This window comes from Xiphophorus hellerii, chromosome 5 (genome assembly GCF_003331165.1).
Source record: "Xiphophorus hellerii strain 12219 chromosome 5, Xiphophorus_hellerii-4.1, whole genome shotgun sequence".
NCBI classification, from domain to species: Eukaryota; Metazoa; Chordata; class Actinopteri; order Cyprinodontiformes; family Poeciliidae; genus Xiphophorus; species Xiphophorus hellerii.
The window spans coordinates 22421108-22437057 of record NC_045676.1 but is presented as its reverse complement, the minus strand read 5'-3'; the positions used below and the strand labels follow the sequence as shown (position 1 = coordinate 22437057).

Genomic DNA, 15950 nt, shown 5'->3' with positions numbered 1-15950 from the left:
TGCTGTTGTCTGAATTTGCTTCACAATCTTGAAAGGTTTGTTTTCATGTCTGTCAAAGAGGACAGAGTCACATTTATTCACATTTCAAATAAAAACAGACACACACACATCACCACTTCATCATATAAAGCACTTTTGGGTGTTTTTTTTGTTAGTTTCAGTAAAGCCTCCGTCAGTCATGGACAAATATTGTTTATTACTGAAGTTGGAGCGCGTTGGCACCGTCGGTCGCTCAGGGGAATCTTCAGAAACAAACTCCGGAACAGATAACAGCTCACACACGCAGGAGGCAGCGTTTTGCACGACAAATCAAGAGTTTATGTGAGAGGATGAGTCACAGGTGGAAAGAAAGGAAATTAAACCCAAGTCAGACGACCTCTGGGGTGTTTTTAATGTACACGTTTTGCTTCTAATAAGCTCCGCCGCATGGCTGGTATTAAGTCAGTGGGACAGTTAATGGCACAGATTAAGATGCCTGCTGCGTCTGGGATCTCGGGCGAACACAAAACCCGCGCGCAGTTATACGGCCATGAGCGCCTCATTAGGAGGCTGTGACGCACGGCGCAGAGACACGGTGATGGATGAGGGGGAAAAACACACGATGGTATGCATGGGTGAATCCTGCGAGGAGGAAGGTAGCGGACAAACAGTAAATCCTCACCGCGCCTCTCTGCTGTGCTTCGGTCACAAACGCAAAAGCAAAGCCCGGGTGTTTTGGAAGCATTTCCAAAAGCTTCAGAGCTTGGTTTTGTGTTGTGGGAAGTTAAATATTAATAGAGGACGAACTTTGTTTTGGTTCATTTCAGTCTTTTAAAATGAAACTTCATTGAGGTCTCAGTCTATGGGGGTCCGTGGCGCCGCCGGCTACAGGAGTGACACAGCTTCCAGGTTCTCCTTAATGATCGTCTCCATGACCACCTGAAAGACGACCTGGATGTTGGAGGTGTCGGTCGCCGTGGTGAAGTGGTGGTAGGTGAGCTTCTTGGGGCTGTTGTTGAGCGAGACAAAAGTGGCGAGGATGAAGCGTGCGGCCGAATCGACGTCACAGTCCGCACCTGGAGGGTTGAGCAACAATTAGGTCACTTTTCTCTCATCAGTAACAATAAAAGTTCATTTTCATGGTTTCGCTCTCTGGTTCAGCCGTAAACCCATCCTCTAGAACTGGTGTGGCTTGAGAGGTTTGACAATCTCTGTACGGAACGCAAATGAACTATGACCCCCTGCACAGAGAAAGTAACTGGTTAATTAAATTCCTTACTGGAGCCTTAATGGTTGGATGCTCTATAGCTAAGTTTCCATTGGCTGCAGGATTTTATTGGCGCAGCTGTTTCTAATGGGCAAGAAAAACTCAAAGTGTTTAGAAATTCATCAGGGAAAGTATATTTCCAATATTTCCTTCACAGCAGCATTTTGACAAACTTTGAGCCAAGTTACAGTTCACTTAGCTAATTTCACTAATTACTGTTTTCAAACACATTTTACATCCAAAAATACCAATACTTTTCCAGACTAATTTTTTTGTTATCATATTGTTGACATGAAAATACAGAACATTTACCTGTTTTATAAAAGAAAAAAAAAATCACAAATCATGAACCAACGCCACTGGACGCGAGTCAGCTGCATGATAAAGGGCTATTTCACAGCTTTAATGAAGAACCTTTGTTCAGCTCTCTTTCACAGTCTTTAAGTCTGTGAATTATCCCCCATTTTCTTCTAAAACAGTTTATGATCCACGGTATAAAAAAAACATCTAGTGGTTTGTTTGGTGTCTAAATAAAACTCATTTTTGCCAATTTTTTCCATTTTTGCATGAATGTACGCTAAAGGACAATGTCAGCACTTCATGTAAAAAGCTTTCTTCTTTACGAAAATGCACATCTGTTAGATAATAATAATAATAATAATAATAACTGTAATTCATAATTTTCCAGACTTCTTAATATTACCTAGCAGCTCTGTGATTTGCCAATAAAACATGTGAAAACCACCTTAGGGTATACAAACTTTGTCTTAGTAAAGCTGTAAAATCTATAAATGTTAAAAAAGAAAAGCTGAAATTGGCCAAAATTGATCTACCTGTGCTCAGGATGAAAACAAAATCTGACTCGATTCACGCAAATATACTCTGTGCATTTTCATCAGACAGTTATGGGGAAATGAAGCTTTTAATCAGAATCACGAGAAGCAGCTGGACAAAGAAGAACAACGTTTGGAAAGACTTTGCTTCTTCAGCAGCAACATCTTAAAAATAAAGATGTTGGATCAATGTGGCGAACTACAATGAACTTCAAGTTTCAAATCAAAATGCGACAAAAATAAAGTCCATCATCTTCAAATTGGTCCTTTTAAAACCAGAGCAAGTTCACTTTGCAGTGCCGATGTTGCCTTTTCACCGTGGGTCCAGCAGAGAAACTGAAACAGCTTAGAAGAACGATTAATTCACAGCAGCTGAGAACCTGAGCAAGAACTCGGACTCATCATCATGTCTGCGCTCAAGTTGCTCTGCTGGCTGACCCCAATCCAAGCCGCGTTAGCATTTTTATTGACATTTGCATGAGAGCAAAGAGGACACAGCTCCCGTTGAGCCCGCTGAGACACGGGAGGTACGACACTGAGCAGATATACAAAACCTCCAGAAATAACAGCATGTGGGGCACCGAGAGCTTATTATCAGCCCCGTCTCTGTGCTTCATAAGCTGCCAAACCTGCTGTGGGTTTATGCATCACTTTGTGGAGTTTTAAGGACCGACGTATCTGAGTAAACTACTGAGGTGGAATAAGAAGCTTTGTAAAAATGTATTTAATGCATAAAATATGAGCAGGAAAGGCAGACGGATGCATGGTTGAGCATGTCTGTAATGGAGTTCATCAGAAACAGAATCAGAGTTATTGGTCAAATCTTAGATAAGGAGCTAATCAGTCTGCATGATGGGCATACGAAAGGTTTACTTAACATTCAAAACCCTCTAGAGAAATGAGATGATGGTTAAAAGTCAAGGTTAAGGGCAGGGTCAGAATATTTACACATCGGTGCAAAACAAAGCATCAAATATCACATATGGATGTCACCATTAATATATCATATAGATTTTTTAGTTGTTTTGTAGTAGCAAATTAGTGCATTTAGAGCTAATAAAGATCTGCTGAAGGTACAGGCTGCATTTTCTTCTCACAAATATTTAATAAACAGAATATCAGATGTTCGAATATTAATTTCTGAATACCTTAGAGTGAGCTTTAATCAAAACACACACTTACAGTGAGCTCAAAAAGAACATATGCCTCCGCTAAATTTCCCAAAAGGCATTTCTTTAATAATGTCAGACTCTAATTTCACTCTCAATGTTAAGCTTGTGGTCTAGATTGAGGTTGAAGAAGCCTCGTTTATAATACCAACATACTGACTCCAGGTTTTAAACCAAGCTTTAAACTTCCTGACCAGTTTCCTTTCGTCTGAAGGTCGTGTTGGAGATATTTATTCTTTTTTTTTTTTTTTATCAATTTGAATTTTGTTAGTTTATTCTTAGTTTACTTTATATTTTTGTATTATTTACAAAGTTTATTTGTAGGTTAATAATTATTGATTTTATTTCATTTTTTAAATTTGTTTCTCTAAGTAAGACAGAAATAACTGCGGATCCATTCTCTATAAGTATAGGGACTGGTATAGGACCAGTATGCATTGGGTTTGGGGCCTATGGTTTTTTTTACCAGAGCAGGGGGAGGCAGCAGGAAACAAAACAATGAAAAGTGTGATTTGGTTATTTGCTTGAAAAATAAACAGCAACCTTCAAGTTTTGGACTTGAAGGTTGCTTTGTGACCCAGAGATCACGGCTGACCTGAATCATAGTTCAGCAAAGTACAAAAGTTAAGGAAAAACAAACTCATGAAACAAACTAGATTACAAAATGAAAGCTGCTTTCTGATCCAGCCAGCTCTCTGACTTCACTCTGGCATTGTCCATCTCCCCGGTAAGCTAATAGAAAATAAAAATGAGATTGCAACGAGTTTATTTGCTGCACTGGGGTAGGAAACTTCACCCCAGTGCAGCAGTAGTGGCTCATTGATTGAACTTTTATAGGATGTTTGGTTTGACAAACAATCACCACTATGGATGGTTGAGACTTTGACCCAGCTGGATTTTCCAACAGGAAAATGATTCTTAATAAGTTTTGATCAGGCAGGACTCAATAACTATCACATAGCTAATGTTCTGCTCCACCTTTGAATTTTCACGTTATTCTTGTATGGGGTTATTAGAATAATACAGCAGAAACTGGAGGCTTTTAGTGTGAACTTAACATTATGCCTCAAAAGGAACTGCAGACGCTGACGTAAGTAATATAAATTTGACCAAATGTACGTTTTCTGGTAACGGTTCCATGAAAAACCTTTTCGCTGCTTTTTCAATGATTCATGTCACACAGGTCATAGAGGTCAATGACATTAGAAACATCTATTTTTGGTCAAACATTGTGCAGGTGCTGTTCACATGAATGCATAGGGATCCGTCCTACCTTTAAACTGGGGCAAATATAAGCGCAGATGCCGTCCTGTGTGTAAGATCTTGTCTTGGAAAAGGTCTATCTTGTTCATGAATAAAATCTGCAACAACAACAAACAGAGAAAGTCGGCTGGAAGCACAGGAACTGAGAAAACGTTGATTTGCAGAATGCCATCTGGAATAACAGGCAGATTTACTGTCACTTAGAAAGATTCACCCAAAAATCAATAGCTGTATTGATATGAGATTAGGTAATAACGGCACCTGACTGGAGTCATGCATCATGTGAACGTGATCAGCCAGCGGCTGAGCGACCGCGTCCATAAATCTGCATCTCTGCTCGTCGTCTCAGGAAAACACCGTCCTGGTACTTAAGGCTTTGTACCCAACCAATTAAAACTGTGACTTTGTTCTGCCTTTTCCCCGCTTGTCTGATCACAAAGTCAAACAAAACCAGAAAAAATCCCCTGGATGATAACAAAGGAGCGATAAGGTAGAGCAGATTTTCAATAAACAGGATGCGGAGCAACACCTAGGTGTGTAATTATCACTGACCAGCCACAGTGACGAGTTAATTGAGGTGGAGGTTACAAATTATCCTGCCACATAAGAAAAAAAAAAACACATATCATTAAACAGTTTTATTTAATGAGCCTGTTAGCCGCCGTAATGTGCGGCCCCACACACAAAGCCGGCACATAAACACGTCACACGCAGGCATTTTAATTGCCCATTCGGCTGTAATGAAGCTTTAAATGAGTATGTATGACTAAAAAAATAGATAAAAGAAAAACTTAGTTTTCTGCAGGAGGAAACGTGTAAAACTATGTGCCTGTGATGCGATTAGAAAGTAATCAACACAGTGACGTTTTATTTTTGAGCTTTGAATATGTCTTTGTTTCCACACAGATTAACCTGAACTAATGAAAACCGTGTTAGCGGTGAAAGGTTGCTGGAAAACACAGGAGAGTTCTCAGAAGTTGCCCTAAGTGGGCTTTAAATATAACTTGAGTCTGTGAGCTCATTGCTGTGAAGTTTTAATGTTATTACACACAGGAAGCTGGAAGAGAGGGGAAAAAATGTCACCTTGACAAAGATGAACTTAAATACAACAAGCTTTTCAATTAGTGGTGAGGAAACAGGATTTATCAAACAGCATTTTCCTGTCCGGTCTGTTGAAGAAGAACTTGTAGAAGTTTAGTTCAGGTGGATCCTGGTGGCCCTGGATGCTGTCTTGACTCGTTGGATTGGATCTGAGCCGACATGAGTTAAACTCTGAGTTCTTCTAATACTGGGTCCAATGTGAATAAATCTGACGGCAAAATGAAATACAGTGAGTGGCGTAGTTCCTTTGTTGTTTTGTCTGGAGTTTCTTCCTGTATATATGTGTGGATTTTAGGGATACAAACAACTGAACAATTTTCAATAAATGTTTTACCAGATCAAAATTAGTTCCAATCGATTAACTAATAACATCCGCTTAAACCTAATTTTAGCGCGGTAGTTTGGCCGCCATCCAGCAGAGGGTGCTGCTGGTCATCATGAAGCAGAGCCAGTTGATGCAGAAGCAAAGATGGCGGAGATATCCCAGAACGGGAAAGAGAAACGGTCCAAACAAAGTCCGTTCTAGGATGCAAAATGAACTGCATGTGGTTCTGTTTTGACACGTTTCACCTTAGTAGCGCTCATTCAGCCGGGCTGCATAAGGGAGAATGACCGCTTATTGATTAATTGTTAGTCGATCGATCAATCAGTTTAAGATTAATTAATCAATTGATAGCTTCCATTCCTAGTCCTGGTACTCTGCTTCTCACCCACAATCCAAACCTATGACTGTCATAAACTCTAATAAAACCAAGCTAAAGCCCCTTTCTCAGCTGGTCAGGACAGTAAAGGTCTTTTTCTCTGCGGTTTCCTCTGCCATCTTATCACAGCGATACTGCCATGTTGTTCACATCTGTACTAAAATGTACGTATTCTCACAAACTGCAGGATTTCCCTGAATATTCAGGAATGTTTCTGCATCTCCACCATCAGTTTCAGCATTAAGTGTGAAGGAGGAAACAAAGTCTGAATTTTTGTTGGCTTATCAGCAGCATGACAGGATTGAAAGGTAAAGTGCAGCTGTGCCAGCCTGTGCATCGAAGCCTCAGATCTAATCTGATCTAATCTGATCAATCTGATCTAATTGTTTGGTGAGTCTGCTAGGATTTGCAACAGCCTTGAATATTCTTGTACTTGTGAATAATTTAACTCAGTGTAGACCGATGGACTTGAATTTGTTTGTTTGGCGTCTTACAACATTTCCAGCAACAGTTGCTTCATTAGGTCATTTCTGATGTCATTTCGAATTGTTTTAACATTAGCAATAACAGATTATACAGCAATAACAAATTGTCCTGGATGATAAATTGTCACATAAATTATTACAATAAACAATAAAATTGTTGTTTTGAGGCTTACTTATACAAGTTCAGCTTCTCAAAGACCAATAAACTTTATTTTATTACAGAACACTCGACACTAGTGGAAGATATTTTACAAATCTAAAACAATCATGCGATTAATAATTGATTATTGCGACAGGGTTAGTTGACACACACATCCGAAGCAGGAATTTTCTGACTCAAGGACCTTCACAGCAGCATCTAGCCGCTGCTCATCCCGGGTACGCAGATTCAGGTGTGTGTTTTTGTAAACGTGAGGCTGGATTTCAATCATTTTAGAATTAAAATTGAGTGTGCTGTGTTTTTCCCACAGCTACAGTATGATTGAAGGAGTTCACAAAGTAAAACGGACATGATACTATAGGTTTAAAATGATTTCTCTTTCCCATCCAGAAAGACAAAGACGCTTATGAAAAAGCATGACTATGATGAATAAATATTGAGCAATAGCTCTTTTGTTATGGAGCTCCAGACTCCACTAACAGTGTCTGTTAAAAACAGAATAAATCCTTTTCAGTCGTTCTCCGCCACAGCTTAGGTTTGGTTCTGCTGAGGTGGAGGAAGTGATGAACGGCTTACCATGGAGGTGCTGCGGAAGAAGACGTTGTTGCAGATGGAGGAGAAAAGTTTCATGCTCTCCTGAAGGCGGTTCTGCAGGGAGAAGACAAAACACATGAAACAGCGCTTCAAATAAAATAAAATTGGATTCAAGTCACTTTAATACTGTGAAGAAAACATGCGAATCAAAATGTTTGACTGTTCAGTCAGACACTTTAAAGTTCCAAGAGAATTTAAACAAAATGAGTCAAAACATGTTTTTTTTTGTTTTGGTTTGGGGTTTTTTTGCTGATTGTGCAGCGTTGTCGTCTGACTCGGAGTGATGTGTGAAACCTCGTACCACTGAGGGGTCTTCCACCAGAGTCATGTCGTATCCGCTGAGAGCCACGACAAACAGGACCGCTCGGACGTCCTCGAAACAGCTGATCCACTTCCTGCGTTCGGTTCTCTGACCTCCAACGTCGTACATCCTGAAACAAACAGAGCAGACGCAACATGCGGAGGTGACTGATGAGCAGCTTTTTGTTTCTGTAAGCAGCTCTACGCACAATCGTTTAGGAATGTATTTTAGTGTTGTCCTGATCCGATATTGATATCAGGAATCAGTCCCGAATCAGCCAAAAATGGCTCAGTTGTTCTCATACCTGTCATTGTTGACTACTGATCTTTGCTTGATCTGGTTTTATCACTAGATTAAGCCTTTTCAGTCATTCCACACTACAAAATAAGTAGTAAAAGTATGTCTGATTTGTGGTAATATCGTATTGGATCGATATTGGCATCAGTCAATAGTCAAAGGTATTGTATCAGAAGTGAGAAAGTTGTATCGAAACACCCCTAATGTATTTATTTTAGGTGAATAAAATAAATAGCAACACAACATGAGAAAATTTAATTATTTCCCTCTTACAGATTTAATCTATTTTTGTTTTTTGATCAATCTGATATGTTTAAGCCTCCCAGAGTGTAAACGCAGCCCTATAACCAGACTGAAATGACAGAATTAGATGCATTTTTAAGCAAAACACAGGTAGATTAAAAGTCACATCCATAGTCCCAAATCAAACATTAGCTACACACTAAAGTAAAGATTATAAAAACATATTTTTGGCACGAACAGTTAATTTTATCGGGCTCTTTGGGAAAAAGGAACTGATATAGTTTGCCCTATTTTAGTTTGTTTTTTCTCTCTTTCTGCTGTATTGTTCAGTCAGCTGTCATGGAGGCTAAAACCTGCAGACGAGAAGATGGTGACATATTTGGGAAGAAAAAAGCAAACATGTGATGGGATCCACATGATTGCACCTGCCTTCTTCTGAGGCACATTGCATTGATTGTTAATTGGAGAAAGTCTTCAAAGAAGGCCTTGTTTGGGTTTTATGAAATGACGTTTCATTGTTACTCAGACTCCTTTTCAGGCTGCAGCTGGCAGCAGAAATTGAATCCTGATCAACAAACACATTGTTTTGGTTTGAGATGAGAGTCTGAAATTTTCCAAAGCATCACACACGGTGCCACACACGTCTGCCGGCAGAGTCCGCGCCCTTAATACCCTCTTCGATTTTCGCAACGTGGCAGCAGCACGAGGAGCGAAAAAGGTCAACGTTCTCCAGAAGGATGAAACAAAAAGACGGCAGGAATGCAGGCACGCAAACGGAAAGGGGGGGAAAGACGCATCCGTCCCTCTTCACCCATTTCCAGAGCCAGATGTGTCATCGCCCACCTTCCTTGTCGAGTGTCTGTGGAGGTAGCGCCACGCTTTATTGAGAGGGGAAATGAACATGTGGAAACGCAACAAGGGAAGCGCACAGGAAAGGGAGCGCAGCATAAATGTCAGATTATAATGGAAATTTTCCACTGAGATGGAAGACAGGCAAAACGCCGATGTGTCATCAAAGACTCGTTCACCTCCCCTTTAATAACGCTACTTTTAAATCTCAGGGGTTTTTTCTCAATATTATTCAAAACAAACCAGAAACAAGAAGATGCTTCTAGTCTGACATCTGCCATCAGTTTAGATGATTAACACAAACAGCAGACAGACCTGAGCTGACATCAGAACTACGTCTAGCAGTTTATAGAGTTAGAGATTATCTTCCAACAACAGATAAAACCTCAGTGATGTCACCAGTGATGTCACCAGTCAGCTCTCACCTGAAGTGATGAGCGAGGGATGAAGTCTGTGTCAAATTCATAAACAGCCTCCTCATTTTCCACATAAGTAGAAATTCATCTGTGTTGCATTTCCGATGAAGGATCCCAGGTTTTGGGTAAGGAATGTTGAAATATGGCAACAAAAAAATCCCAACAACAACAAAAACATAAAACTAAGGAGGCGTTTATGAGGCCTGGAAGAGTCTGTGATTTAACATCGGTGTTTTACAGATGTGAATAATTACTGAAAAAGTGAATCCGTCCATCCATCTATCCTTCCGTCCATCCATCCGGACTCACGACCTCATCAAATGAGATCAGAAACTTAAGGAAAGGTTGTAATTTTTTCATGTCAATTCTGATCAAAGTATTTAGAAACATCAATAAAGTGATCGATTTTGTCAAATTACCAAAATTACAAATAATCTGCAGATTATGTGTGTTATTTTTATTTGAATATTTTTAAACACCTTCTAGTTCATCAGCCTCCCTCCACCCTCCGCCTCCACCCGTCCCCCCGGCTCCTGTTATTCATGACCCACGATGCTCAGCCTCATCTGCAGGGAACTAATTGTAATTATCAGACAGCCTCATGTTAATGATGCAGAGAAGATCCCTATTACAGCTACAGGTCAAAGGTCAAACGCAAACTCTGTGCTGCTAACCGAACCACACACACTCACATGTGAAACACAAAGACATGGAGGATATTTTTAGTTCTGACCATACATAAATAATATTTATACATTTTCTCAACTTTAACCCTTTAATTGACAGCTTTAGTGAAAAAATCTCCCTATCCCTCCTTTTTCAATAGGAATAAAAATGTTTGCAAACTTTGGCACCTATGACGATTCAAATGAATTTATGTGCAAAGTTTGTAAATGAATTTCTCCTTTATACATTAAACATTTTAAAGATTGATGTAGAAATATCATGTGCATTTATTTCTGTCTATTTTTTTTTAAAGAATACTTTCTTTAACTTCAGTACTCCCCGTCCATAAATACTCACAAATTTAAAAAAGATTGTTTAATAGTGGATTCTATTTTGTGAACATGAAAGAGTCGAAAAATGGCAGCAACTTTATTTGCCTTTTTTTTGTGTAAACTTATTGCAACATTATGAAAAAGTACAAAAAAATCCCTAAAAGACACAGATAGTTCTGAGTTTAAAAGGCAAAGTTTACAAACCACATAAGAAAATATAAAGAAAGAAAACACAAAATCAGACCAAATTTTAGGCCATTTACATAATTGCCATAAATTTCACAAACTAAGTACATATAAATAAAAAAGTCCAGAGGTCCTGGAGGGTTACGCATATATCTGCATATATAAATCTATATATCTACATCTATAAAAAAATTTTTTTATATTTTTATATATATTTAATGTAATGCTGCAGTGAAGCGACGTTGTGGCTGAAAACAGGCCGTCTGTTTTTGTTATGCAGCTTCATGATTAATGGCAGATTAAACTTTGATGACTAATGTAGGATCACCGTAAAACATAAAATGGTGATAAATCATTCAAGTCACGTAAGTCTAAATAAAAACAGTCTTCAGTGTTAATGTTGATGTGATCCCATAGAGTCATACTGTACTTGTCTGCACACACACACACACACACACACACCCCCACACACCCCCACACACACACACATATCAGCAGCTAATGGGTTAAATGCGGTCTAACTGCTTCACAACACAAAGCTTTACGTTTCCATGACAAAGATACGGCAAAGGTCTAAGGGTTCAAAAAATTTCAAAATAAAACTCTGAAAAGTGTGGCATGTATTTGTATTCAGTCCCCTTCACTCTGACACCCCTAAATAAAATCACGTGCAACTAAACCTCCTTCTCCGTTCTCAAGTCTGACTCCAGCTGGTTTAGTTCAGGTCCAGTTCTGAGTTTTTGTGTGTCTCCATCGGCGGTGTGCTGCTCGCTATGTGGAGCGTAAATACGGGCGTGAACCTGCTCGACACGCCAATGATGTCATTTCGTGCCGGACCCTTAGGCTGCCAGTTCCGCTGAAATTTCTCGGTACTTTTGTTCGTTGAGTTTCCCCGTCCAGTTAACGCTTTCTGAACCGCAATTAGACCACAACTGGAAACAAAATGTCTGGACCTCGAGGTTCGATCATGGAACTATGGATTTGTCTTGCGTCGGATGACACGGGCCGATCGATGAAGGCGGTCTGCAGCCAATCAAATCGCTTACGTGCAAGAACTGGCGACTTCTGACATGTATGAAAAAAAGAAAGGGAGGAAGAAGGAGAGAAAGAAAGATATATACAAAGAAACGAAGGGTAAGAATGTCTAGAAACAAAAGAATGATGACAAAAAGTCAACCCATGAAACTTCTTCATTTCCAAAGACGTCGAATGACAGAAGAAGCAGCAGAATAAACATCTGACTTGTGAACACAGACAGCCTCATCAGAAGCTAAAACGATTTACCAATCAAGCTGCACCATCAGTCAGCATCCTCAGTCTCTCAGAAAAATATCAATACTTTAATTTACATTCATCAATATCTGCTGACACAAACTCCTTTATCATATGATTTAGTCATCACAACTTTTTGTTGTTTTTTGGGGTTTTTTTGTCAACATTCGGTTTTAAGAATGCATTTCTTCCCTTTTTTATTGTTTCTATGCATATTGTGAAAAACTGGACTGGATGGTTTTATTTTATTCAGTTTGTTAAATTGTATTCATGCTTTGCTGGTGTTTCTAAAACGGCAAAAGTACAGTATTTTATCTGAATTGGAAAATGCTCAATGAGGCGTCTGAATCACCTCCAAATGAGCTTTTCAGTGTCTGAAATTAAAACTCTTTTGTAATTCAAATGAGATTTAGACTTTCATAGACGCTCATACCGATAAACGTTGGTATGAGCGGGACGCCGGGCCAACAGATCAATCGAAAACCACCTTACATGCAACAACAAGAGACGAAATCATCTAGAGCTCAGACAGCAATCTCAGTAAGCGCTGAGATTGCTCTTAAAGCTGCAGGAGAAGGAGTGCTGGGCGCAGATGTTCACGCCGACGAGAAACCTTCAGCATACGAGGCAATAAGACGGATCCAGACGCAGAATGCTCGGCGTGAACTCGGCCCTAATTCTCACAATATGAAACCAGAGCAGGGAAAGTGTTTCCATTAAACTGCTGCGGATGCCTTGAAAGCAAAAACTTTTCAGCTCCGAATCTCAAAGAGCAATAAAACCTCTCTCCATGCCTGACGAACAGAAACCAGCTCTCCAAATCCCTTTAAAACCCATTTGAGGGCTCAGTTTGATATAATTACATTAATTTATGTAAAGCTACTCATCAAACCCGAGGGCTAGATCTTCTTGCACATCAACCTGCGCGCAGATATGCACACAGAGCCTGACACAAACACTCGAGCTGCTGCATGTCAAATATCTAGACCCAATTATTTATCTTCTCAAGCAGATAAGAAAAGAGGAAGTGGGGAGAGGATCCACCTGAGACTTCCTCTGGCTCCGACCTGACACCGTCACACCGATGGCGTTCAACAGGAAACATCCAGAATAAAGTAAATAAGTCAGAGAGCGGCACCTGAGTGACGCAGTCAGTAAAACTGCCAGGGAAAATCGGCGTCTGTCTGCACCAGATGACAGATCCATTAGCTTTTAAGGTGTTTCAATGTTGCCAAAACTTTTTCCGGGGCGTGAAATTTTCCTGTCAACTCAGATGTCCCACAAGCCAGCCACAGATCTAAAATAAGCGTCTAGGTGTCACACGAGCGGCCCAGAGCGGAGTCGCCGGCTGACAGATCGGCTCTCTGCTGCGTTTATATGCAAAGCAGAGGCCGTCTGAAAAGCAGAGGTAATGATATTTACTGTCACCGCTTCACGGCGAGTGTAGCGTCAGATCAGGATGAAAGAGGTTCGCTCTGCGGCAGGACGGAGGAGAGAGAAACTTAGAAACAGGGGAGAAGTAATCAGATTTTACTGAATATGACGAGAAGCACAATGCCACGGGACGCTAGCACGCAGAGAAAAACAGACGAGTTTGGGCTGCATTTGATTTGATTGGATTTTTTTTTTAAAGTTTGCTTTGTGCATGCATACAAGTGCAAAGGCATTTGTTAAAAAAAATAGATCACTTCCCTTCACAATTATGGTGTACTTGTACTTGTAACCTTTGTTGTATATCACAACAAATGTCAATAAAACACATTAAAATTTGTGATTGTGACATGAGCTTCATCTTTCCAAGTTAGACTTTCTGGATTTGGCTGACGTTTCATTTGACTTTTCTGGCTCCGAACTCAGAAACTACAAGATTTTCAAACCTTTGTAATGCTTTCAAAGTTTTCGTTTTATGGCATTTTCCCCTCTTTCCTTCAGTCCGGTCTCTGTATTGCAGAGACCATTGCAGACTATTGTGTGGAGCGTTCTTAGAAATAATCAAGGAAAGTGGACAGAAAAATCCCAAAAATCTGTTCTCCAGTGTTCTGTTTACCAAAGAAAAAGTTTCTTTTGCAAGAAAATATATGAGTGTGAAGTTTTAAAGAGATAGTAAAGATCAGGACTCTGGAGACGCAGACGCTCTGCGATAATCCCTCTGTTGGGACTGAAATCAAATTTCTGTTTTTCTACAAGTTTAACTAAAGAATTAGTTACAACTGGGCCTGTCAAAATAAAAAATAAATCAATTACACTAAAACAAACTCAATCATTTTAATTTGCTTGATTTATTGTTTTTCTTTTTTCTCTCTCTTTCTACCAAAACAGGTCTTCAGTCTGGTGCTCTCATCTCAACTATCCCTTTTTTGAAAGACAATTTTGTCTACAGAGACTGCAGAATTCATTTTATTTGTTGTTTCTGTTGTTTTGTTTATTTATTTTGGATATTTAAAATGTCTTCCAATTCCAATGTTTAAATATTCATCAGAATAAAGTTTACTGATCTTTAAGCATGTGTTCTTCCATGGTTAGCATTGTATTACTTGAAAATTGTCTCAAAATAACATTATTATTGTTTACCTCAATAATTTATCGTCTGGCAAAATGTGCTGTCGTGACCAGCCCAGTTACAACAAACTGTCTCAGAATAACAAAGCACCAGATTTAATGGGTTTTTTGTGAAGTTGGGGATCATGTGGTCACAAAGTTATTGTTCTTTTTTTTTTTTTTGATTACTAAATTAACTGACGATTATCTGAATAATCCATTAGTCAGGATTCATTCGATTAATGATTTCAGCCCTAATTTGAACAGAAAACCTGGGTTGATCAGTGGGTTAGGGTTAGTTTGTGATGAAGTATGACGATGTGGGAGCAGCTCATCGAACACCGATGAACAAGATCTGCGCTGCGGCCCTGATAAGAGCGACCCGCCGCTCCCCTCAAAAACGACGACTAATATTCATTTTGACATATTGAGTCTCGGCGTCACGTCTCGGGCTAATCTCCAGGCCGTGGACTGAGATAAGAGAGAGCTGCAGGCGGAGAAGTGGAGAAAGGTGGAGCAGAGAGGGCCTCTACCTGAAAGTCAGGTGGTTGACTTTAAACTGGGTCTCTATCACGCCCGTCGTCCTCAGCCGCACTCGGAGGACGTCCGTCTCTGTGGGCACGTAGTCTGCAGACGTGAGGCGGCTCATGTTCTCAAAGAAACTGAGCGGAGAGAGAAGAAGAAGAAGAAAAAAGGTTAAAAAGAACGAAGGGCGACGAGGAAAACAACTTGCAGTCAAACTGGAGATCAAACGAGGAATCAGTCATCGGCGCATTGTGTTTGTCCCGGTCGTGTCGGCTGCCAGTTAGTGGGTTGGGTGTGGATGATAAGGCGGGATCCCCCCTGGGGGCTCATCACGATGAATATTCAGAGTCGTTTACCATAATAAACACACTCAGGCTAAGCTTCCAAACACTGATTAGCTGCTAACACAAGCCGCCGTGATCGACTGTATCATGAGCGAGTACACACACTCGGTAAGATCTGGTCTTTTTACACACACACACACAGAGGCATCTCCACCTATGTGAACTGACTGTGACATTCTCAGCTAGTCATCCTGGATCAGTTTCTTGGACAAAGACAGACGTCCTGCTGCTTTAAAAGGGAAGAAAGAAAAGACACTCGAGTTTGTTTGCTACTTCTGTTGATCTGAGAAACACTTCGGGTGTCAGAGAGATGTTTAGTTTATTAAAGATGTTTAGTTTATTAAAGATGTTTAGTTTATTAAATATGTTTAGTTTATTAAAGATGTTTAGTTTATTAAAGATGTTTAGTTTATTAAAGATGTTTAGTTT

The 15950-nt window shown here is 39.9% G+C and overlaps 1 protein-coding gene across 1 annotated transcript in view; it reads right to left on the bottom strand.

Annotated features, from left to right (window-relative positions):
- Positions 1-36: 36 nt before the first annotated feature.
- The window catches only part of gnav1 (guanine nucleotide binding protein (G protein) alpha v1), a 32537-nt gene continuing 16623 nt past the window's right edge, over positions 37-15950 (bottom strand). Inside the window, exons 6-10 of the mRNA XM_032562799.1 lie at positions 15186-15314; positions 7854-7983; positions 7535-7606; positions 4522-4609; positions 37-1055 (exon numbers count right to left, since the gene is read on the bottom strand). Of these exons, the coding sequence (XP_032418690.1) occupies positions 865-1055; positions 4522-4609; positions 7535-7606; positions 7854-7983; positions 15186-15314 (610 nt within the window). The 3' untranslated portion in view covers positions 37-864. The remainder of the gene's footprint in view (positions 1056-4521; positions 4610-7534; positions 7607-7853; positions 7984-15185; positions 15315-15950) is intronic.